A 26,371-nucleotide genomic window follows, 5' to 3' on the forward strand; every position below is an offset into this window, starting at 1 on the left:
CACGGCATGTTTCCCTCGCTAGGTGGGCCAGCAGATTTTGCCCATGCCTAGTTGACCCTGAGAGGGTTGTGCTGAGATGGGTTCTGCACCCGCAGCATGTGTGGCACTGACACCCAGAGTATAGATTTGGGGGCAAACTCAAGGGTCTGCACCTAGGCAGAATGCTGGATCTGCGAAGCATGTCAAAGTCAGGGTGCTAACATGCTGGGAGAGGAACTTCCAGGTGGCGGGGCACCAATCTTGTGCCTCCTTGCTTTGCAAGGTTAGACCTTGTGCTGCCAAATGTGATGGAGGCAGCATTTGGACAATGGGGTGGGTCAGCCCTGGCTTCCTTGTGTGAGTGTTTGGCAGCTGAGGGGTAACGAGAACTGGAGTCCTGCAATGTCCCCACTCTGGTTGGGTTGGCAGGGATGCGATGGGAATCCAGGTACAGGCTGCACTAATCAATGCACTTCTCTCCTTTTCAGGAGAAATCTGCACACAATTCTGCTGAGCAGATGCGGACTGGCAGAGGCCAGGCCCAGTCGGCCATCTTGACTCCATTTGAATGGCAGGCCGTGGACCTGGAGAGGTGCCATGCGCCCCCAGGTCCACAGGTGGCGGTGAGGCTGGGGTGCAACGGGGATGTCCAAGCGTCATGCTTCCCCCATGGACAGAGTGGCTACTCTCCTGGAGAGGTTCCTCCAGGGGACCAATCAGAGCATCCTGGGGCTGCACTCGGACCTGCAAGCCCTCACAGTGGCATTGACCTCAGCTGGTCAGTGCCCGTGTGGGAGATGGTTTGGGCACCGTATCCCAACTCAGTGGCAATCCATCTATGGTGAGCAGGGAGGTCTGAAGCGACCTCACGTCGGCGCAGCAGCTGCTTATCGTCTCTGCGGGCTCCTCTCACAGCGCTCCAGATGAGGGCAGCAGCTCCTCCACCCCTCTGCCAGTGAACGTGGCATCCGATGAGGCTGCGGCAACTGGGGAGATGCCAACTGTGGAACTGGCAGCTCCCTCCCAGGCGGGGCCATCAAAGGCTCCACGGGTCAGAGGACGGCCACCAACGTCATCGAGGCCAACAGACAGCACAGTGAGCAGGATGTCTCAGATGCCAGTGCCAGCGAGGGGACAGCACCTAGACGTAGCACCCGTAAGTGTAAATTTAAGACACCTTAGCCACACCACGGGTTTCTCACTGGTGCTTTTATGTTGCCCCACTATTAGTTCATTAAGACTTGGTGTGATGTGCACCTTTTTTTTTTGGTTTCTGAACTTCATTTTGTAATCTCATTAAATTTTGATATGTTGCCATGCCTCAGGGTGATTCCTTACTTCTGCAGGCGGACGGGAACCCATGATGTTATGAGTGAGTTATTTGGCATTGAGCTTTGTTGACAAGGGCTTAGTTAATGTTCCTATCCAGGCAGGTTTTGCACTCAGGTGTCGAGTACGGAGCCTGCAGCCCTGATGTGTGTTGAAGGTCCATCTGTGTGTGCTAGCTGAAGGTTCTTTGGATTAAAGCCTCCCAGGTGTCCCTGCCTCCCTGGAATATGCCCGGGTCAGCGTCTACCCCCTCAGCATTTCCCTGTGCATGTTCATCCTCGGACTCACTGCTGGACTCATCGTGTGCAGCCACAGCCACTGCGTCGACGTCTTCATCGTCCACTGTGTTCCCCCTTTCCAGCGCAAGATTGTGGAGAGTGCAGCATGTGACCACTATCAGCGACACACGATCTGTGGGGTGGGGTACTGGACTGCGCACTCTGAGCAGTCTAGGCATCGGAAGCGCATCTTGAGAAAACCGATGATTCTCTTCACCACAGCCCTTGTGGAGGCGTGGGCCCTATTGTACTGCTGCTCAGCTTCTGTTCTTGGATGGCGGAGAGGTGTCTTTGAGTCACTTTCTGAGGGGATAGCCCTTGTCACCCAGCAGCCATCCATCCAGCCGAGCTGGAGAACTGAAGAGCGCTGGCACCTGGGAGTGTCTGAGAATTTAGGCGTCATGGGAGCTGCCTGGGTGCTTGGCACAGACTTGTAGAATCAGCATCCTGTGATCACACACTATCTGCACATTCATGGAGTTGAAGCCCTTCCTGTTGACGAAGGCACCGGACTCACCTGCTGTGCAGTCGATTGCACCCTGGACGCAGGGGAAGCCAGCAATCACTGCAAAGCCTCTGGCTCGCTCTGTCTGGCTGGCCTCGTCCCAGCGGTAGTGGATGAAGGTCAATGCACGCCTGAACAGAGTGTCTATCACCTGCTTGACACAAGTGTGGACAGCTGACTGGGAGACTCCGCAAAAATCACCCACCGACCCCTGGAAAGAGCCAGAGGCATGGAATTTGAGGGCAGCCGTGACCTTCAGTGCCACTGGCATGAAGTGCCCACCCACACAGTTGACGAAGATCTCAGGGCCTTTCATCTGACAGATGGAGGTGACTGTCTCCCTTGAGAGGTGGAGCCTCCTTCGGCATTGCACCTCAGACATATTAAGGTAGCTGCTTCGCCGCCTGTATACCCTGGCAGCAGGATAGTGGCGTCTTCTGAGGCCCCTTCCGCCTTGGACTTCTTGTTGGCCCTGTGCCCCTTGTGCCTGCGCCTCTCCTCCCAAAGGTGGCTCCCCTGGAGGCTGAATGTGAACTCCTGTATAGTGTGTAGTTTATATAGATTTCAGCAAAGCCTTTGACAAGGTCTCACATGGGAGACTTATAAAGAAGGCAAATGCACATGGGATACAGGGTAATTTGATAAGGTGGATTCAAAATTGGCTTAGTTGTAGGAGACAGAGGTTCATGACAGAAGGATGCTTTAGTGACTGGAAGCCAGTGTCCAGTGGCATACCACAGGGATCTGTGCTGGGTCCCCTATTATTCATCATTTATATAAACGACATAGATGACTATGTGGGGGGTAGGATTAGTAAGTTTGCGGGTGACACAAAGATTGGCCGTGTGGTTAACAGTGAGGTTGAGTGTCTTGGGCGACAGGAAGATACAGACGGGATGGTCAAATGGGCAGATATGTGGCAGATGGAATTTAACCCTGAAAAGTGAGAGGTGATACACTTTGGAAGGAGTAATTTGACAAGGAAGTATTCAATGAACGGCATGACACTAGGAAGTTCTGAGGAACAAAGGGACATTGGTGTGTGTGTCCATAGATCTCTGAAGGCGGAGAGGCATGTTAGTGGGGTGGTGAAAAAAGCCTATGGGAGTTTATAGCCTTTATCAATCGAGGCATAGGTTACAAAAGTAGGGAGGTCATGTTGGAGTTGTATAGAACCTTGGTGAGGCCACAGCTGGAGTAGGGTGTGCAGTTCTGGTCGCCACATTATAGGAAGGATGTGATTGCACTGGAGGGGGTGCAGAGGAGATTCACCAGGATGTTGCCTGGGATGAAACATTTAAGTTATGAAGAGAGGTTGGATAGGGTTGTTTTCGTTGGAGCAGAGAAGACTGAGGGGTGACCTGATCAAGGTGTACAAGATTATGAAGGGCATGGACAGGGTGGGTAGGGAGCAGCTGTTCCCTTTAGTTGAAGGGTCAGTCATGAGGGGACATAAGTTCAAGGTGAAGGGCAGGAGATTTAGGGGGGATGTGAGGAAAAACGTTTTTACCCAGAGGGTGGTGACGATCTGGAACGCACTGCCTGGGAGGGTGGTGGAGGCGGGTTGCCTCACATCCTTTAAAAAGTGCCTGGATGAGCACTTGGCACGTCATAACATTCAAGGCTATGGGCCAAGTGCTGGTAAATGGGATCAGGTAGGTAGGTCAGGTGTTTCTCACGTCTCGGTGCAAACTCGACGAGCCAAAGGGCCTCTTCTGCACTGTGAGGTTCTGTGATTCTGTGATCCTGGCCTCCTCCCCTTCTGGCCCTCCCTACCTCCTCAGAGGAGGTGTCTCCAGTGGAGAGTTCAGCTCCCATTCCCAGGCTAAGGGAAGGCTTCCTGAATTCCGCAGGGCCCAAAAATGATCTTTACTGTGGAGTTTTGACCTGAAGGTTGTTACTCCTGTCCAAGCAGCTGGTATGAGTTTTGAAGTATTCCTGCTCACACAGGCAAGTGTCAGTAACTTTCACAATTAAATATCTAACAGATACAACTCGCGACCCCAATGACCCCTCTTATCCCACCTGTGGACGAGGTTTATACAAATGTCTCCTACCTGCCTGCCCGTTGCGCCCATGCAATGTTCTGAAGATTGCACGGGCCCTGAAAAATTGCAGTCAATTGCTGCCTCAAGGGCCTTAACTAGCTGATTAACTTAATGGAGGGCGCACATCCGAGAACATTGCACGCCCGCCCACCTAAATATCGTGATGGCGTCGGGACGCTTGCCCGATGTCACCGCGCGTCAGTTTACGCGTCAGTGTGAGGGACGCATGCCAACAAGAAAATTCTGGCCATAAAAAATAAAATGACCTTTTACCCGGGTAATGTTTTGACTCTAACCTCTGGGTGATCCATGGTATTTCTCTTGTTTGTGATGCCTATAAGTACTTGTTTCCACCTTGTGTTTGTTGGAAAGATTTTGGTTACAAAACAGTGCCTCTTAAAGAAGCCTTTGTAGTCTTCAGTAGGTCAACTGTAAGTCTTTATTGACAGGTAGAACTATTTATACATGTACAGTAAAGGGTACAGGCTAGGAGCTATCTCAATGCTTAGGTCTTTTCCCGTATCTGCTCAACATCAGATTGACCCTTTAGATCTGGGTCATGTGCCTTCTTACATCACTGTGTGGTTGTCATTGTACTCACCCTGTATGTGCCAGACCCTTACACTACAGTATTCATCCAGATTTTTGCATTGATAACTTGCCATGTTATCTAGAATTCACTGTATTATGCAGCTCTGTCTGTATTTTAGCCATCTGCATGTGTTCCTGAATTACTCCCATGACACAAATCATTTCATACATCAAAATCCACCTATCCAATCGGCTTGCCAGTAATTACGTTCTCTTTTCTCACTGGTCTTTCCAAAATTAGCAACATCCAAAAGGAAAGTACCGTTGAGAAATAGCTTCATAATTACAAGTGCCCATATATGTCTGATTTCGGGAGCTTCTTTTAAAAAAAAAATGTCCTGGCATTTTATAAAACAAAAAGTTCTCGGTGAGTAGCCAGCTTTACTTTTTATAGTCATGAGGGTAAGTTTCAAATATGCATCACCCAGAAAGAAAAACAGACATAGAAATTATAGATGTAGGTGAGTAGCAAACTAATGATGGGATAGAAATTACAGGAATGCACACTTCCACTAAAAAGATAGAAACACACAAAAATAATCAGAAAAACACAAAAGTGAAGATAAATAAACATGGGTGGAGGAGAAATTATTATCCCAGATTTTGCTGTAGAAATAAGGATCAGGCTATCAGTGTTCACCATTATTTAAGTTCAGCGGTCACACATGAGCAAGTTAAACAGACATCAAGAAATTGCCGTTTGAGTTACCTGGCTCCTCTAGCAGCTTCACTGTAACAGTATTTTGCCAAGAGACACAATATTGAAACACATGGAAAGGTGTGAAGTTACAGGAATTAAATAATACATACACACTAAACTCGCCAGATAAAGTTAGGGGCTTGCTGCTAAAAATTAGGGTTTGTCACTGGTTAGAGCACAGAGTTCTGTGTACAGTTTTGTTATAGAAAAGATATTCATGCCATGGAGGGCATGTAATAGATCATGATAGCAGGGGTGAGAAGCTATTGTTGTGAGGCTTGACATTCTGGGATTATTTCCATAATATCATAGAATCACAGAATCACAGAGTGCAGAAGAGGCCCTTTGGCCCATCAAGTCTGCACCAACATGTGAGAAACACCTGACCTACCTACCTGATCCCATTTACCAGCACTTGGCCCATAGCCTTGAATGTTATGACATGCCAAGTGCTCATCCAGGTACTTTTTAAAGGATGTGAGGCAACCGGCCTCCACCACCCTCCCAGGCAGCACATTCCAGACCATCACCACCCTCTGGGTAAAAACGTTTTTCCTCACATCCCCCCTAAACCTGCTGCCCCTCACCTTGAACTTATGTCCCCTTGTGATGACCCTTCGACTAAGGGGAACAGCTGCTCCCTATCCACCCTGTCCATGCCCCTCATAATCTTGTACACCTCGATCAGGTCGCCTCTCAGTCTTCTCTGCTCCAACGAAAACAACCTCTTTCATAACTTAAATGTTTCATCCCAGGCAACATCCTGGTGAATCTCCTCTGCACCCCCTCTAGTGCAATCACATCCTTCCTATAATGTGGCGACCAGAACTGCACACCCTACTCCAGCTGTGGCCTTACCAAGATTCTAATCAACTCCAACATGACCTCCCTACTTTTGTAACCTATGCCTCGATTGATAAAGGCCATAAAGTCCCATAGGCTTTTTTCACCACCCACTAACATGCCCCTCTGCCTTCAGAGATCTATGGGCACAAACGCCAAGGTCCCTTTGTTCCTCAGAACTTCCTAGTGTCATGCCGTTCATTGAATACTTCCTTGTCAAATTATTCCTTCCAAAGTGTATCACCTCACACTTTTCAGGGTTAAATTCCATCTGCCACATATCTGCCCATTTGACCATCCCGTCTGTATCTTCCTGTAGCCCAAGACACTCAACCTCACTGTTAACCACACGGCCAATCTTTGCGTCACCCGCAAACTTACTAATCCTACCCCCCACATAGTCATCTATGTCGTTTATATAAATGACGAATAATAGGGGACCCAGCACATATCCCTGTGGTATGCCACTGGACACTGGCTTCCAGTCACTAAAGCAGCCTTCTGTCATTCCCCTCTGTCTCCTACAACTAGGCCAATTTTGAACCCACCTTATCAAATTACCCTGTATCCCATGTGCATTTGCCTTCTTTATAAGTCTCCCATGTGAGACCTTGTCAAAGTCTTTGCTGAAATCCATATAAACTACATCAACTGCACTACCCTCATCTACACACCTGGTCGTCACCTCAAAAAATTCAATCAAATTTGTTAGGCATGACCTCCCCCTGACAAAGCCATGCTGACTATCCCTGATCAAACCTTGCCTCTCCAAGTGGAGATAGATTCTCTCCTTCAGAATTTTCTCCAATAGTTTCCCTACCACTGATGTGAGACTCACTGGCCTGTAGTTCTCTGGCTTATCTCTACAACCCTCCTTAAATAGCGGAACCACATTAGCTGTTCTCCAGTCCTCTGGCACCTCCCCCGTGGACAGAGAGGAATTAAAAATTTGGGTCAGAACCCCTGCGATCTCCTCCCTTGCCTCCCTCAGCGGTCTGGGACACAAATCATCCGGGCCTGGAGATTTGTCCACTTTTAAGCCTGTCAACACCTCCAATACCTTGTCACTCCCTCTATCAATTTGCTTAAGAGCCTCGCAGTCTCTCTCCCTGAGTTTGATACCTTCATCCTCATTCTCTTGGGTGAAGATGGATGTGAAATATTCATTCATATCAAAAAAGGTTAGGTGTATATTTAATTTTTTTTTAAATTATGATAGCTTTGATAGTGAATAGGAAACTATCTTTAAGGGAAAAAGAGAAAGCTTCTTCAACTGCAGCTGGGAGATGTCAGAGCCAAGGCAGGGGTCAACGCCATGGTTTAGCGATGCCTCCCTGCAGATTCTCCTCCAGCCCATCAGGAAACAACGGGAGGTGCTCTTTCCCACAGAAGGCCCTCCTGCCTGACCAAGGTGGCCTAGATGGTGATTGCAGAGGAGGTACGCAACTGTGGGGTCCACCAAAGATCCTGGGTACAGTGCAAGAAGAGTGTCAACGACCTGCTCTGATCTGCCAGGGTAAGTGACACAGTCGCATGTTACCAATGGATCTCTCATGGAATCATTAAGCAATATATCTGTTCAAGTGGGCAGCTAGGGCAGGCGGCTGGATGCGTGATCAGCCTCAGTATCGCATAGCAATTGAGGCCAAAGTGTGTGACAGTTTGGATTGAGTAAGCGCTTGGACACAATGTACCACTGACGGGTCAGTATGTGTGATGGGATGAGTGCAGAGAAGGAGATTAGGTGTCACTTGGCATCACTAAATCTGCACGTTGTCATTTGGCTGAAGCAGAACCACAACTTGAAGGAGAGTGAAAGGGCCGGAGGAGGAGTATCCGATCTGAAGATTCTCACCGCTGCCTAGGAAGACGATCTTCAGATCACAGGAGAACAGGGTGGCCAAGCGATTGCTGATGGCAAGGCTGGAGTGGCAAGGCTGGAGTGGTCAGGCATCAGAGTGAGAATGCATCCAACTGGTGCTGGCTTATGGGCACACAAGAGGCATGTAAAGAAATGTGATGTGGTGATGGACTGTGCTGATCCTTAATGTGGTTCTTTTTGCTCTCCACTACAGGTCTTTGCAATCTTGAGCCCAGGCCACAGCCACTGCAAGAGACTGAAGATCCCATCTCTGGCGATGATGACATCCCTGGCCCAGAGGCCTTTTTCACATGTGCATCATCGCCACTGGGGCTAGTGTAGTCAGAGAGTAACTGTACCAGCATGCCTCATGGTTGGCATGGATTGATGGCTGCAGAAGAGTTGGTAACATTTCCTTTATTGTGGAGGAAATGATGCCGTGTGTTTATGTTCACTCCATGTTAGTGCCCAGTTTTGTACTCTCAGTCTGTGGGACATGGTTGAACAGGCAGGCTCGGCTGTCTCTCCCTTAGATGCAGCGTCAAGGAAATTGTCAAAGATTACTTTCAGCGGGAACAATTGAACAGTCATAGTGGGCTGATTGGCGTGTGTTTAAGTGCTAAACAGATGTCCGAGCGAATAGTATTCGCTAGCGTGTGTGTGACAAAGATCCGTTACCCTTGCTATTCTAGGATGCAGATTCAGAGGTATCTGTGGGAGGGAAGCTGGCAGTGGTTGGTAGACATTGTAAGCAGGTAATGGAGTTCCAACAATGCTACCATGGTCATGTAGGTGCCTCAATCTTGGGCGAATCGGCTATGTATCTCTGGCACATCTCTCCATGGTCCTGGCAGCTAGTAAAGGCTCACACAGCCTCTTCCTCAAGCTCATCCAATTCATCCTCATCTGAGGAGGAGTGCTTCTTCTCCCTGTCGTCGGGTTGCAACAGGCCTTTGCGTTGTATGGCCACATTGTGCAGTGCACAGCAGACCACGACTATCCGTGATACCCTCTGTGGTGCACATACTGCAAAGTTCCTCCAGGCAGCTAAAGTGCATTTTCAGCAAGCCGACGGTCTGCTCCTTGATGGTTCTGGTGGAGGTGTAAGCTGCACTGTATCACTCTTCTGCTGCACTGTGGCAATGCCTCACTGGCATCATCAACCAGGTCAAGAGGGGATAGTCCTTGTCACCCAGGATCCAAATATCAACCTGAGCTGGGGCCTCAAAAAGCTTTGGGAGCTGCAAATTGTGCTAAATGGAGGAGTCAGGAGAGATTCCTGGGAAACGAGCACAGACCTGTATGAATTTTTCTCTGTGTTTCAGGTGAGTTGCATGTTCAAAGAGGGAAAGCCCTTGCAGTTCACACATGCTGCTGGCTGTTCATATGGAGCTTTCGGGACCACAAGTGCAGTCAATGACCACTTGCACTATAGGGAAACAAGCGATGACCCTGAAGCCCAAAGCCTTTGCTGCCTGGCTTTCCTCACCTGTGGAGAATTTGATGAATTCATTTGCAAGATGGAAGAAGACATTGGTCATCACCTTTATGCACCTGTGTGTGGCGGCCTGGGAAATGCCACACATGTCACCTGAGGAGCCCTGGAAACAACCACTGGTGAAAAAATTGAGTCCTGCAGTCACATTGAGGCCCACTGGCATGGAGGTCCCACCAAATACATGAGGCTGCAGGTCTTGCTGCAGGATCCCACCTATCTCTGTGACCATTTCCCAGGACAACCTCAGCAGTCTCTAGCATTGCCTCTCTGACATATGCAGGTAGTTAGTTCTCATCCTGAAAATGTACTAATGCACCAGCGCCCATCTTCTACAATGCCTTCTCTGCATGCCTGCCTCTAGATCAGTCTACCTGATGCTGCCTGCCGCTGGCCTGTTGTGGACTGGTGACAGCCCTCCTTTGTCACATCCTCTCTCTTGCTCCCGAGGTTGTAAGAACATTGGGTGTATCAGGCCCATAGCAAATCCACCTACTGTGTGAAGAAGGCAGGTAATGAGCACCTCTGTGTTCATGGTTTTCATCCATCAGCTGCTGAGCAATGAATTTTCAAATCTTCCCATGGGCCACACCAAAAACTCCACCCATAGCACAGTGACTCCTCCCAATTGGTCCTGGACTCCTGCCAGCTAAGTTAGTCGAAATGGCCGGCAACACAATCAGGCTCACCCTCCACATGAAACCATTCACCTCTGTCATCTTCAAGTTGTGTCCATCACCCCGACCCTCCAAATATCACTGTGCGCCTTCCCTCCGAGGCCCTTGAGCCTCCCACTATCAACCTAACCCTGTGACAGTCGACATGCCATCTCTCCCCCTTGACCTTATCTCCCTCATTATTTATATTTCTCCTCTGTTCTTAGACCTTCCCCCCCAAGATCATTGACATGTCCTTAAAATCCCTTGACTCACACTCTGAGGCTTCCGATCATCCCTACCTCAGACTGGACCTGCCCTTCCTTGAAACCCTCTTGCTCTTATAGATGTCCCTGACCCAACCCTGCCTCCCCACCGCTGAATCTCTCTTGCCCCTCAATCTAAGCTGCCATTCTCCTGCTGTCCTCCCCTTTGCTGCAGAGTTCAACAAAGACAACCACTCACCGCAGATCCAAATGGACAAACTCAAACAATGTACATCACCTTAAAACACACAAGTTTCCCTAGTGCTGCCGACTTCATCTTGAAGGCAGGACTTAATCTGAGAAAAAAGATTTTATATAACGAGCATCCATAGGATGTAAATGTGTTAAAAATAGGAAGCCACCACCGGACAGCGTGAGGCCAGGCCTGCCAACGCCGCCAACGTAACTTCTACATCTCAACCCACTGTCCAAAACTGAAATGTCATATCGTGAGTCGTTAATTCCCATTGCCTGTTCCCGGAGGGTGCAATAAATTCCATCCAACATGACCCTGGCATTAGTTTTGCCTTGCCTTAGCAAAGAGCTAGCACAGACACAAATGTCTCGCAAAACCCATTAAATAAATATTTAAAATTTGGCGGAGATATTAACTGGAATGGGAATTATTTTCACATTCGGACATCAACGTTCCAAGCAAGGCCACGGGATTTCACAGTTATTTTTTTCTCATCTCTCCTGGAAGTTTTGAATCCTTCTGGGAAATCATTCTATAGCCGCCAGCAACTGTACGGTACTTCACCCAAGTGGCTGCTCTTTACGGATGGCATTGTCGGTCGACTATTCAACTGTGGATGGTATCACAGCAAAATCAAACCCTGTTCTCATTTGCCACATGCATACTTATCAGTAGGAGCCACCAACTTCAATCAGAAGCAGCATGGTACAGTGTATTGAAGGATATTATCTGATATTATTTGTACCAATACAGTATGGGATTCAAAAAGATTTCACAACTCTGGTATTCTAAGAGTATTTAGTCAGAAATGTACACACAATAGAGAATGTTAACCATTCAGCATTCCCCCTGCTAATGAAACGTATAAAGGATAAATATTTAGAGCTGTTGAAGATGATTTAGAAATTATCATTATTATTATCAGGGAAGACAGATTCTAAGCATCAACAGGACCACAAGATAGAAACATAGAAACATAGAAAATAGGAGGAGTAGGCCATTCGGCCCCTCGAGCCTGTTCCGCCATTCATCATGATCATGGCTGATCATTCAACTCAATAGCCTGCTCCCGCATGATGACAGTGTCTCTAGATATACTCAAGAAATGACTGATAACAGAGTATTAACATGTGCAGAAGCAGTGGACCAGATGAACATATAAATATATATTCACAGCCATGTTACGTCAGTTTAAGGAAAATGTTAAAACAACTTGAAACCACATTTGATCGCATTTACTTTAAGATGGTTACTAATGGATTCTAAAAAACATGGAAAAGATTAAATTCCCCTGGCATGCAATTTTCAACCTCCATTTCATAATCTAAGTTAATGAAATTATTTGAATTATGGACTAATGAAGTGCATGTCAAGAATGTTCCTATTAGGAATGCAAAATACCTTTTGGAAGATCATGAAAACTCATCTCAAGTGTGACGTTCTGTTTTATGGTTTCAGCTATCTGTCTCTCTAATAAAATTTAATACTAGGATCCCCAAGACCTGTACATTTCTGTGATCTGCTATAATGTAGCATTATTAGAGTTTTTAAAAATTTAAATTTAAATTCATTCACAGGATGTGGGCTTTGCTGGCTAGGCCAGCATTTATTGCCCATCCCTGGTTGTCCTTGAGAAGGTGGCGGTGAGCTGCTGCCTTGAACTGCTGCAGTCCATGTGGTGTAGGAAGGGAGTTCTAGGATTTTGACCCAGCGACAGTGAAGGAATGGCAATATATTTCCAAGTCAAGATGGTGAGTCACTAGGAATTTCCAGGTGGTGGTGGTCCCATCTATCTGCTGCCCTTGTCCTTGTAGGTGGTAGTGGCCGTGGGTTTGGAAAGCGCTGTCTAAGAAGCCTTGGTGAATTCCTGCAGTGCATCTTGTAGATGGTACACACTGCTGTTACTGTGTGTCGGTGGTGGAGGGAGTGAATGTTTGTGGATGTGGTGTCAATCAAATGGGCTGCTCTGTTCTGGACGGCTTCAAGCTTACTTTGGGGACTGAACAAGAGGGGGTTTCTTCTATGCAATGAAATTTAAAAACATTCTTTTTAAATAGGTTTCCGCATGGCACTGCATACATCACTGCACCTTCATGAAAGAAGCATCCATTGTAACTATGTTTTGTACCCTTATGCGACTAAAGGTGCTATTTCAAAAATGCCTGTTTTGATTATTAATTGCTGTCTACTAATGTGCAGTTATTTTGGAACAAAAGTACAGCTGATAAAACCTTGCGAATGTAAATGCCTAGAAAGGTTTGGATAGGTTATGTTTCACCAAATATGGTTAATTCTCAAAAAGAGATTGAAACAGGCACATGACAGTATTTAAATATTTTGATTGGTAATACAACTATCATACAAAATTCAGCAAAGTCTCAAATCAAACCAAATCCAATTACCCCTTAATGTATTTGAACAATACTGCTTGTGGCCAAGAACTCTGCACTGGGAGAGATTATTTGTGTGTGCAAAACTGGATAACAGCACCAGTTTTATTATCTATCCTTCACCTACTGGTGTGAGTGGGAATAATGGAAAGATTGCAGAGAGGTTAATTGATGACACATGTATTCCTACTTACCAGATTCATTCAAGAGTTGAAGATTAACATTGAGATAATTTCTGTTTTTCTGACAGTTGAACCAGTGGGATCTTATTGTATGATATAACATTAGTTTAACAAAGAGCGTCACTCTTATGCTGGTTGTATATTATAAACTTACATGGTTTGCCAAATTGAACCCTGAACTCTTTCTGCTATATTTGGTACAGCAATGTGAACTATCTCCTTTACATAAATTCATTTCTTTCATAAAATGTTTATTCCCATATTTTGCCTATTTATCTCAAATAAGGCAATTCATTTTAGGATGAAAATGTGGCTTTTTTAGGGCTAACTTTACACCTCAGTCATACTTTAATGTTTTCTTTTTGTGCAGTGAATCACATTGATTCTTTGCTTAAATGTCAAAGAATCTTCCAAAGATAAGCAAATCATAAAGTGCAAACATAAATGAAATAAATATAGCTTTCAACATCTTGCAGACATCAAGTAGGCACTAATTATAATTCACAATGACAGTGTTTTATTGGGGAATAACTCAGACATCACTTTGAAAGTCACCCAGAGCATAAGTAAGGTGGAAATTTAATTTATATATATATTATATTTAAAATCCTGTTCCATTTAAGATGAGTTCTAACAAGGACAAATTCTATACAGAAGCAAGCTTGTTATATATAAGACTTCCCTCCCCACCCCCCACAAAATTCCTATGGGACCAAATTTTTATTCAGAGTAACTTATTTTTCTTGTATACTAGAAATTTGCATTTCAACAATCCTAATAAACTGATGATGATAATAGTGAAACCAGAGTTTAACTGTCAGAAATAAGATCTTCTTGCATCTTTCTGAATGACATTGCATGGGACTTCATAGGTTTTTCTCGTTTAAAATGATCTGGTCTGGAAGCTATTTTTCATTGGATTCAGTTAATTGTGAAAAAAATGAGTTCAACTTGCTCTTTTCTAGAATTAACTGTACCTTCCTACTCCCTTACTAGGTCATGCATGAGCTTCAACAGTACATAACAGCACATCAATAGTAAAAGGGTGGTAAAAGGAGGAGTAGGGCCGATTAAGGACCAAAAAGGGGATTTACACATAGAGGCAAGAGTCATGGCTGAGGTGTTAAATGAATACTTTGCATCTGTCTTTACCTACAAGGCAGATGCTGCCCAGGCCATGGTGAAAGATGAGGAAACTCAGTCTCTAGAAGGGTTTAAAATTGATAAGGAGGAGGTACTGGGTAAGCTGTCGGTACTTAAAGTTGATAAAGCACCGGGGCCTGATTGGATGCATCCAAAAATATTGAAGGAAGTGAGTGTGGAAATTGCTGAGGCACTAGAAGAATTCTTTCAATGTGCCCTGAATTTGGGGGAGGTGCCGGAGGACTGGAGAATTGCAAACATTATGCCCTTGTTCAAAAAATGTTGTAAAGATATGCCCTGCAATTACAGACCACTCAGTTTAACTTCGGTGGTGAGGAAACTTCTAGAAACAATTATTTGGGATAGAATTAATAGTCACATGGAAAAGTGTGGATTTATTCCGAAGAGTCAGTGCGGATATGTTAAAGGAAAATCATGTCTAACTAACTTGCTGGAGTTTTTTGAAGAAGTAACAGGGATGGTTGGTGAGGGCAAGGCCGTTGATGTGGTGTATGTGGACTTCCAAAAGGCGTTCGATACAGTGCCACACAACAGACTTGAGGAAAGTTATAGGTCATGGAATAGAAGAGACGGTAGCAATGTGGCTGCAAAATTGGCTCAGGGATAGGAAACAGAAAGTAATGGTTAATGGGCATTTTTCAGGCTGGAAGAAGGTTTGTAGTGGAGTTCCCCAGGGGTCAGTTAAGGACCCTTGCATTTCTTGATATATATAAATGACCTAGATATTGGCGTGCAGGGGGCAATTTCAAAGTTTGCAAACGACACAAAACTTGGGAGAATTGTCAACTGTGAGGAGAGCAGTGTATGAACTTCAAAAGGACATTGACACATTGGTGGAATGGGCAGATAGGTGGCAGATGAAGTTCAATGCGCGGAGAAGTGTGAGGTGAAACACTTTGGTACAAAGTACATGGAGAGACAGTATAAAATAAAGAATACTATTCTAAGGGTGTGCAGGAGCAGAGAGACCTGGGTGTATACGTACATAAGTCATTAAAGGTGGCAGGACAGGTAGAGAGAGCTGTTTCTAAAGCAAACAGTATTCTAAGCTTCATGAATAGGGGCATAGAGTACAAAAGCAGGGAGGTTATGATGAACTTATATAAGACACAGGTTAGACCTCAGCTGGAGTATTGTGTACAGTTCTGGGCGCCACACTATAGGAAGGATGTGAATATATTGGAGAGAGTGCAGAAGAGGTTTACAAGAATGGTTCCAGGGATGAGACACTTCAGATATGAGGAAAGATTGGAGAAGTTGGGATTGTTTTCCTTGGACAGGAGAAAGCTAAGAGGGGACTTGATAGAAGTTTTCAAAATCATGAGGGGTCTGGACAGAGTAGATAGGGCGAAACTGTTCCCACTCATAAACAGATCAAGAACCAGAGGGCACAGTTTTAAAGCGTTTTGCAAAAGGAGCAAATGTGAGGTGAGAAAAAACTTTTTCACACAGCGAGTAGTTAGGGTTTGGAATGCACTGCCTGGAAGTGTGGTGGAGGCAGATTCAATTGAGGCATTCAAGGGAGCATTGGATGATTATTTAAATAGAAACAATGTGCAGGGTTACAGGGAAAAGGAGATTGGTACCAAGTTAAAATGCTCAGAGAGCTGGTGCAGACATGATGGGCTGAACGGCCTCATTCTACACTGTAACTATTCTGTGATAAATTGGTAGGAATAATTTGTAAAAGTTATAAATTAAATTCCATTACTTCTGGATAATTATCTTGAGGGACCAGTACTTTCTTTATCTATTACAAGACACTCCTGATAATATTGGCCATTAGAAAGAAATTAGTTTGTCAAACTAACAATCTTTATTCTAAATCGAAATGAGAGAGAAAACAATAAGTAGATGTGGTATAAACAGGCAATGCCCTATATTTAAAGGGGGTAGTTGACCCTAAATTAATCCCACGCTCTTCCTTATATGTTTATCTTCCATGCTTTAGTACGGTTGCATAGTGGTTATGTGACTGGACTAGCAATCCTGAGCTCTGGATTAATGATCTGCTTCAAATCCCACCATGGCAGTTGGGGAATTTAAATTCAGTTAAATAAACCAGTTGCAGTGGAAGAAAATAAATAAAGGAACTGTGTCCTATCAAGGGCTTTTTTAATTTGCTCTTGGGATGTCACACTGACAAGGATGCATTTCCTAGTTGCCGCAAAGTGATAGTGATAGAATTATTCATGAACCACGGCAGTTCTTGTGGCAATACTGCTCCCACGACGGTATTAAGGAATTCTAGATTATTGACCTAGCGATGAAGAAGAAATTGTGTTTTATATCGAAATATGATGTGGGGCTTGAGCATGATAGCATTCTCATGAAACTGCTGATCTTGTCCTCCTTGGTGGCAGAAGTTGAAAGAAAATAGATTCCATTGAAGTAGCCTTGGTGTTATGCTGCAGTGCATTCTGTGAGATGAGAGTGACTGCCCTTGACATCAAGGCCGTATTTGGCCGAGTGTGGCATCAAGGAACCCTAAAAAAACTGGAGTCAATGGGAATCAGGGGGAAAACTCTTCACTGGTTGGAGTCATACCTAGCACAAAGGTAGATGGTTGTGGTTGTTGGAGGTCAGTCATCTCAGCTCCAGGACATCACTGCAGCAGTTCCTCAGGGTAGTGTTCCAGGCCCAACCATTTTCAGCTGCTTTATCAATGACCTTCCTTCCATCATAAGATCAGAACTGATGATTACATAATGATCAGCACCATTCGCAACTCCTCAGATACTGAAGCAGACCATGTCCAAATGCAACAAGACCTGGACAATATCCAGGCTTGGGCTGACAAGTGGCAAATAAGATTCTCACCACACAAGTATCAGGCAATGACCATCTCCAACAAGAAAGAATCCAACTATCGTCCCTTGATGCTCAATGGCATCACCAGCACCGAAACCCCCACTATTAACATCCAGGGGGTTACTATTGACCAGAAACTGAACTGGACTAGCCATATAAATACTGTGGTTACAAGAGCAGGTCGGAGGCTAGGAGTCGTGCAACAAGTAACTCGCTTCCTCACTCCCCAAGGCCTGTCCACCATCTACAAGGCACAAGTCAGGAGAGTGATGGAATACTCCTCACTTGCCTGGATGAGTGCAGCTCCCACAAAACTCAAGAAGCTTGACATGCACAGTAACAGCAGTGTGTACCATCTGCAAGGCGCACTGGAGGAATTCACCAAGGCGCCTTCGACAGCACCTTCCAAACCCATGACCGCTACCATCTAGATGGACAGCAGATAGATGGAAACGCCATCACCTGTAAGTTCCCCTCAAAGTCACTCACCACCCTGACTTGGAAATATATCACCATTCCTTCACTGTCACTGGGTCAAAATCCTGGAACTTCCTTCCTAACAGCACTGTGGGTGTACCTGCAGCACATGGGCTGCAGCGGTTCAAGAAGGCAGCTTACCACCACCTCCTCAAGGGCAACTAGGATGGGCAATAAATGCTGGCCCACCTAACGAAGTTCACATTCTATCAATGAATAAAAAAAATTATATATTCACGAGTAGGGATACAAACTAAGTGAACTGCTTTGCCCTTTTGTTGAACAACCTCAGCATTGTTATTGTGGCATTCACCCAGGGAATTCCTGAGTTCATCACAGTTCTGATTTGAGCCTTGTAGTTGGTGAAGAGGCTTTGAGGAGTCAGGGAGTGAGCCACTCATCACAAAATACCCATCCTCTGCTCTGGCAGCCACGGCATTACATAGAATTACATATGAGTTTACAACTCAGAAGTAGGCTATTCAGTCAAACTGGTCTACATGGCATTTATGCTCAACACGAGCCCTCCTCCCACTATTCTTTATTTAACGCCATTTTATTCATTTCTCCCTCATGTTCTTAACTAACTTTCCTTAAATCTATCTATGCTATTTGTCTCAACTTTCCCTGTGGTAGCGAGTTCCACATTCTTCCCACTCTTTGGGTAAAAGTTTCTCCTGAATTCCCATTTATTATATGGTCAGTTCAGTTAATCATCCGGTCAATGATGGCCTTCAAGGTGTTGATGATTGGACACTAGGCGATGGTTATGTAATTGAAAGTCAGGGCTTTCTCAGTCAAAATGGTCATTCCCTTATAGCGATGACTTGTCACTCTAAACCTACTGTAGGCTGCTACATTATCACAGGAGTTCTGACTGGACTGAACACTGGAATAATTAAAGAAAAGCCCCACTTTTAACTTTATAAAAGAACGAAGGTCATTGGGCATTCCCTTGAGGAACGCCTACAGTGAATATCGCTGAAACTTTATAAAAGTCATGCAATATCCCAGTCTCACACAGCACAAAACCTCTGTGAAGGAAGCAGTATGAAAATATTAAATGTTGAAAAGGGAATTTAGAAACATTGGGGAGAAAACTTTGATAACCTTCAGATATACCTTTCACAATCCATTTAACCACAGGATAGGTTACCATTAAATTAAATGAATAATTGGTTAAAAAAAAGTTTGGTTTATTATAGTAAAAAGGAAAAGCCCTAAAAAAGTGGTAAAATTGGTGGTTAACCTCTGAAGAATGTATTAGAAATTATTCTTGCGCTAGGGGGAAAAATAATTAGATGAAGTCTAAGAATAACTTATTAAAGCACCAAGTAAATTGCCATGTATTTTTGAAGCTGTTATTGCTGTACCAGATGTGTGACGGGTTCCATATTCTTGCTTGAAAATTAGGTTTCTGCTGCACTTCCAGCAAAATTGCAGGAGCAACTCTGAGGGAATTTCCAGCTGTGGTGAATCTATGGGTCTTCAAAACCTGCTAAATCTAATGGTCATGCTGCTCCTCCATTCAAAGCTACCATCATGGCCTCTCTCACAAAGCCCACAATGCATATCTTCTAACCAGCATCCAATCTCTAATTCCACCTTCATGTCTAAAATTCTTCAATGTCCTATCCTCTCTTCCAACCTCCTGTGCAAATCCCTTTAGTTTGGATTCTATCCTACTGACAGAACTGAGACCACCATATCCTTGGTGACTGGATAACTTTATACATTGAGCAAGTTCTCTGCAGCTTTCAATCATATTATTTTATCTAAAAACCTCTCTTCTGTAGTCCATTTCAGTAGCCTTGCCCTTGAATGGTTCCATTCCTGCCTGTCCCAACTCAGCCAGCAACAGTTTCTCCTCCAGCTTCAGCACAATTACTTCCAGAATTCCCCAAGGATCAATCCTTGGTTGCCTCCTCTGTATCTATAGGCTGCCCTTTAGGTGCACCTGTAGACATTGGACCAGTTTCCACATGTATGCCAATGGCACCCTGCTAAGCAATTAAAAATCAAAGCAATAATTTGTGGTCTCTATCGAAGACTACACACTTTTGCCATCAATTCAATTCCCTAAAACTGCATAAAACCTGATTTAAAACTGAACTCCATACATCCACCTTTGCCCAATATCCCTATTTCCTTTGGTTAACAAGAATCTATCAATCTAAAATTTAAAATTAGTAGATCCAGCAGCAATTGCAATTTGCAGAAGGGTTCTAAACTTCTACCTTTGTATGTAGAGGTGTTTCCTAATTTTATTCCTGAAATGTCTGCCTCTAATTTTTAGACTATGCCCCACCCAGGGGAAACTATCTACCGCATCAGTTCCCATTTCTTAAAATCAAAATACTGTAGATGCTGGAAATCTGAAACAAAAACAAAAATAGCTGGAAAAACTCAGCAGGTCTGACAGCATCTGCGGAGAGGAATACAGTTAACGTTTCGAGTCTGTATGACTCTTCATCAGAACTAAGGAAAAATAGAAATGAGATGAAACATAAGCTGGTTGAGGGGGGTGGGACAGGTAGAGCTGGATAGAGGGCCAGTGATAGGTGGAGGCAAAAAAGAGATTGCCAAAGATGTCATAGACAAAATGGTGTTGACGGTGGTGATATTAGCTATGGAATGTGCTAATAGTGACAGTAAGGGTAGAAAGCAGGATGAGAAAGTGACAGATAGCCCTAGTGGGGATGGGGTAGGGGGAAGGGATCGAAACGAGCTAAAAGGTGGAGATAAAATAATAAATGGAAATACATTTAAAAATAATAGAAATAGGTGGGAAAAGAAAAATATATATAAAAAAATATATAAATTATTGGAAAAGGCAGGGGGGTGGGGATCGGAAAGGGGGTGGTGATGGAGGAGAGAGTTCATGATCTGAAGTTGTTGAACTCAATGTTAAGTCCGAAAGGCTGCAAAGTGCCGAATCGGAAGATGAGGTGCTGTTCCTCCAGTTTGCATTGAGCTTCACTGGAACATTGCAGCAGGCCAAGAATGGACATGTGGGAATGAGAGCAGGTTCAACAACTTCAGGTCATGAACTAGGGAAAGGAAACTTGAAAACAAAAGAATGAAAAGACTTTGAATCAGATCCTAACTCTAAATTTCTAAAGACTGCAGCTGAAGGGACTTGAGGAAGGAAGGAAGGGAATGGGTGGCCACCAGGCAGTCCAAGAGAAACAGGCAGGTAGTTCAGGAGTCCCCTGGGGTCCCGCTCGCAAATTGGTATTCCATTTTGGAGGCTGGTTCCTCCAAGGAGTGCAGACAGAGCCAAGCTTCTGGCACCACAAGCAGCCTGTATGTACAGGAGGGGAGGAAGAGCAATTGTAATAGGGGATTCTATAGTCAGGGGAACAGATAGGCGCTACTGTGGCCTTCAACGTGACTCCAGGATGGTGTGTTGCCTCCCTGGCCAGGGTCCAGGATGTCCATGAACGGCTGCAGGGCATCCTGAAGGGGGAGGGAGATAAGGCAGAGGTCATGATACATGTTGGTACCATTGACATAGATAGAAAGAGGGATGAGGTCTTGCATCAAGAATTCAGGGAGTTAGGCAGTAGGTTAACACCAAGACCACTCGGGTTGTAATCTCTGGATTACTCCCAGTGCCACGTGCTAGCGAGCTCAAAAATACGAGAATAGCGCAGATGAATACATGGCAATTTACCGCACACAGTATTCTAGGTGTGGTCTCATCGAAGTCCTGTACAATTGTAGCAAATACGGCAGGGTCTGGCCAAGGTAGACTGGGATCAGCTACTTGTGGGGAAATCGTGCGCAGTGTTCAAAAAGGAAATGGGGAGGGTACAGGCTCAACATGTTCCCTCTAGGGTGATAGGAAGGAGTAACAAGCCCAGAGAACCATGGATGACCAGAGATATTCAGGTTACGATGAGAAGGAAAAGAGAGGCTTTTAGCAAGTACAAGGGAAGCAAATCAGCAGAGGCATTAGTGGAGTACAGAAAGTGCAGGGTGGAGCTTAAGAAAGCAATTAGGAGAGCAAAGAGGGGATATGAGAAAGCTCTGGCTCGTAAAAGTAGGGAAAATCCCAAGATATTCTATAAGTATATCAATGGGAAGAGGATAACCAGGGAAAGAGTAGGGCCCATAAGGGACCAAGGGGGCAATCAATGGGTGGAGCCAGAGGACATCACTAGAGTGTTGAATGAATATTTCACATCTGTCTTCACCCAAGAGAATGAGGATGAAGGTATTGAACTCAGGGAGAGAGACTGTGAGGTTCTTAAGCTAATTGATAGAGGGAGTGACAAAGTATTGGAGGTGTTGGCAGGCTTAAAAGTGGACAAATCTCCAGGTCCGGATGATTTGTGTCCCAGACCGCTGAGGGAGGCAAGGGAGGAGATCGCAGGGGCTCTGACCCAAATTTTTAATTCCTCTCTGGCCACGGGGGAGGTGCCAGAGGACTGCAGAATAACTAATGTGGTTCTGCTATTTAAGAAGGGTTGTAAAGAAATAAGCCAGGGAACTATAGGCCAGTGAGTCTCACGTTAGTGATAGGGAAACTATTGGAGAAATTTCTGAAGGAGAGTATCTATCTCCACCTGGAGAGGCAAGGTTTGATCAGGGATAGTCAGCATGGCTTTGTCAGGGGGAGGTCATGCCTAATAAATTTGATTGAATTTTTTGAGGAAGTGACCAGGCGTGTATATGGGGGTAGTGCAGTTGATGTAGTTTATATGGATTTCAGCAAAGCCTTTGACAAGGTCCCACATGGGAGACTTATAAAGAAGGCAAATGCACGTGATACAAGGTAATTTGATAAGGTGGATTCAAAATTGGCTCACTTGTAGAAGACAGGGGGTGGTGACAGAAGGATGCTTTAGTGACTGGAAGCCAGTGTCCAGTGGCATACAACAGGAATCTGTGCTCAGTCCCCTATTATTTGTCATTTATATAAACGACAGAGATGACTATGTGGGGGGTAGGATTAGTAAGTTTGCGGGTGACACAAAGATTGGCCGTGTGGTTAACAGTGAAGTTGAGTGTCTTGGACTACAGGAAGATACAGACGGGATGGTCAAAGGGCAGATAAGTGGCAGATGGAATTTAACTCTGAAAAGTGTGAAGTGATATACTTTGGAAGGAGTAATTTGACAAGGAAGTATTCAATGAACAGCATGACACTAGGAAGTTCTGAGGAACAAAGGGACCTTGGCGTGTGTGTCCACAGATCTCTGAAGGCAGAAGGGCTTGTTAGTGGGGTGGTGAAAAAGGCATATGGGACACTTGCTTTTATCAATCGAGGCATAGGTTACAAAAGTAGGGAGATCATGTTGGAGTTGTATAAAACCTTGCTGAGGCCACAGCTGAAGTAATGTGTGCAGTTCTGGTCGCCACATTATAGGATGCGATTGCACTGGAGGGGGGTGCAGAGGAGATTCACCAGGATGTTGCCTGGGATGAAACATTTAAGTTATGAAGAGAGGTTGGATAGACTTGGGTTGTTTTCATTGGAGCATAGAAGACTGAGGGGCGACCTGATCGAAGTGTACAAGATTATGAGGGGCATGGACAGGGTGGATACAGAGCAGCTGTTCCCCTTAGTTGAAGGGTCAGTCACGAGGAGACATAAGTTCAAGGTGTGGGGCAGGAGGTTTAGGGGGGATGAGAGAAAAAGCTTTTTTACCCAGAGGGTGGTGACGGTCTGGAATGCACTGCCTGGGAGGGTGGTGGAGGCGGGTTGCCTCACATCCTTTAAGTACCACCTGGATGAGCACTTGGCACGTCATAACATTCAAGGCTATGGACCAAGTGCTAGTAAATGGGATTAGGTATGTAGGTCAGGTGTTTCTCACGTGTTGGTGCAGACTCGATGGTCCGAAGGGCCTCTTCTGCACTATGAGATTCTGTGATTCTTCTATAGTGGGTTTTCACCTCATTCTCAATAAGGGCAGCCAGAGATCATGTAGATAATTACTCAAAAACTGCAGGACAAGTTTTCCCTAGAGGCACTGGCCCAGACCTTCCAGCCAGCAGCGATGCTGGCTGCATTACCATTAGCTGTGACATTTTTTCTGACGATACAGGCCATGTTCAGCCGGGATTTCCAATCCCGGATGCAGTAGCGATGGGTCAGCACAGAATCCCCATGGAAGACTGGCAGGCGTAAGAGAAGACAGGCAAGGAGAGGACACATTCCCCTTTTTACAACATTAGCTACTGTATTCAGGTAAGTTTTTATAGGTGCAAAGTTTTTCAGTGGGTGGGATAGTCTGTGGGGGGATTGAATGAGTAGTCAGGTGGGGAGGTATAGTCAGGGTTGTTGAGGTGGGGCAGAGCTGGAATTTCAGAATGTAGAGTCTCACAACTTTCTCACATGTCACAGTCAAGAAACATGACGACCCAAATCATCTAGTATCTGAAATCTGGTTGGGAGACTTGCATCAGGACCCTGCAGAAAGCCGTGCACACATGCGCTGGGTGTAGTTGGGAGGGTAGCTGAGTCGGATTTGGGAGTTAGTCGGTTTGGGGGTAGTTTGGTCGGGATGGGGGGGTGGATTAGGGTCAGAGGTGATGGTTGGACAGCGAGTCAGGTTAAGTCTGGCAGGTATGTGTGGGGAGGTCAATTGTGGTGCTCAGTTCAGTCATGCTGGCTAATCACTTAGTTAGGCCAGGTATTAACAGCCTAAATTACATGGGTAAGTATCCAGATAAATCCCACGTATCTGGCCCAAGTCTCCGCTCTAAGCTCAGGGTTGGCGACATTTGTGGAGGGTCCCAGGCAGTGGAAATCAGCCTGGGACCCTCCACAAATGTCTCCAACCCTGAGCTTAGAGCGGAGACTTGGGCCAGATACGTGGGATTTATCTGGATACTTACCCATGTAAGGAAGTTAAAACTTCCCAGGCAATTTCAGCGCATGTGTGCCGGGTCCTGGCGCAAGTCTCCCAGCCAGATTTCAGATACTAGAAGATTTGGGTCGTCATGTTTCTTGACTGTGACAGGTCTGAAAGTTGTGAAACTGTACATTCTGAACTTCCAACTCTATCTAGCTGAGCTCAAGTGCCGATGGCAGAATTAAACCATGCAAATTGCTTTTTTTTCACATGAAAGTGGTTTATTGATTTCTCTAATGCATTTCCAAGTTTTACAATGTATAATAAATCTCTTGCAGCTGTTCTGAGAGTCACCATCACAGACTGGATATCCTCGTAGCCCATTCTGCAGGAGCATGTTGTGGATTACATGCCTTGAATCGGCACCTTCTATTAAACTAAAATGTTGGAACATGGTGAGAATATCTTCTGAATTTCCATACACAACCCTGTGGAAGGATAGAAGGAAAAAATATAATGAGCCTTTCAGTAACTCTTTTCTGCAAAAATGTTTCACTCAGTTTGGTGACTTTTCATTCTAAATCAGTCACCATGTAAACTTAGGATTTTTTTTAGTTCTGTAAAATCAGAAGCTACTTTTAGGCTTAATCTTCTTTACTTCTTATGACAATGAACCTGCAGCTATTCCATGTGATGTAAAGTTATTAATGTTACACAAGCATGGCCAACTGAAGATTATCCTAAAACTACTAAAAAGGTCAGACTCAGCATTTTTTATTAGCTGGGTTACTAATGCCATGTTTAAGACTCCCCAAAACAAGCTGCTGAGAAATCCTTACACATAGAAGTTCTGTTTGCCCAATGTTGTGCATACGCTCTCACCATATAGATATAGCCATGTCTGGAGAGCTTAGATGGATAACAGCAGGGCCATGGCTTTCTGAATTGGGTGTACCACTGAGAATTTACCCAGCCAAAACTGGACAGTTTGCCAGCACAGAGCACTGCTAAGTTTCACATTTGACGCTTTCTGAGCGGTATCCAATGGCTCTGGCCAGTGGATTCAGATGCGTGGATGTCCCAATGGGATAGAATTGATGTTTGCTGATACTCCCAAGGTACAACATCACACTGTCTTAGTCTCATGCATGGAGAATAGCCATATGGTGATTTCAGTGGGTGACTGCTGGTTATACAACTGCACACCAATGTAAGTTAGGGCTTTCAGAAATGGGGCTTAAAAAAAATGGAGGAAGAAAAGAAAGTACTCCAATATGCAACTCAGCAGTAACTCATCGTTGAGCTGGGGGTGATGGTGGTTGGTAGTTAAGGAGAAAATAGATTTAGGTTCAGTTACACAATCTTAGAGGTGGAAAGTTTTAAACAAATTAGTAGAATTGTTGTAATGGCAAGGAATAGTTCACTGCAATGTAAAGAATAGAAGAATGTTTAGCAAGTCATAACACTTACTTTGTTTAATCGTCAATGTATTCAAATGGCTCTGGTGGTTCTGGCTCCTCCTCTTCTTCCTCAATCTTGGGTCCATGAGCAGCAACAGGTTCCACTAGCTCCTCTGTCTCTTCACTGGTGTCCTTTAGAATTATAATCCCTCCAATTGACAGCTGCAACATTAGATTTTGGTCACATTTATAACCAAACAACTGAATTCATTAGGAACTGACTTTTAAAGAAAATTAAAAAAGTAATCAATGCATATTTCTTCCTATTGTAGAATTTCAAAAGGAGAAAATAAACATATTCAATGATTTGAATTGCTGTGTTTGAGAATACATA

The 26,371-nt window shown here is 44.9% G+C and overlaps 1 protein-coding gene across 1 annotated transcript in view; it reads right to left on the reverse strand.

The window, feature by feature from the left end:
- Window positions 1-24,836: 24,836 nt before the first annotated feature.
- Window positions 24,837-26,371, reverse strand: part of psmd1 (proteasome 26S subunit, non-ATPase 1) — a 118,547-nt gene continuing 117,012 nt past the window's right edge. The window contains exons 24-25 of the mRNA XM_078563988.1: window positions 26,048-26,199; window positions 24,837-25,065 (exon numbers count right to left, since the gene is read on the reverse strand). Coding sequence (XP_078420114.1) covers window positions 26,053-26,199 — 147 coding nt within the window. The 3' untranslated portion in view covers window positions 24,837-25,065; window positions 26,048-26,052. The remainder of the gene's footprint in view (window positions 25,066-26,047; window positions 26,200-26,371) is intronic.

The sequence above is a fragment of the Cetorhinus maximus genome, chromosome 19 (genome assembly GCF_964194155.1).
Source record: "Cetorhinus maximus chromosome 19, sCetMax3.hap1.1, whole genome shotgun sequence".
In the NCBI taxonomy this organism is placed as follows: domain Eukaryota; kingdom Metazoa; phylum Chordata; class Chondrichthyes; order Lamniformes; family Cetorhinidae; genus Cetorhinus; species Cetorhinus maximus.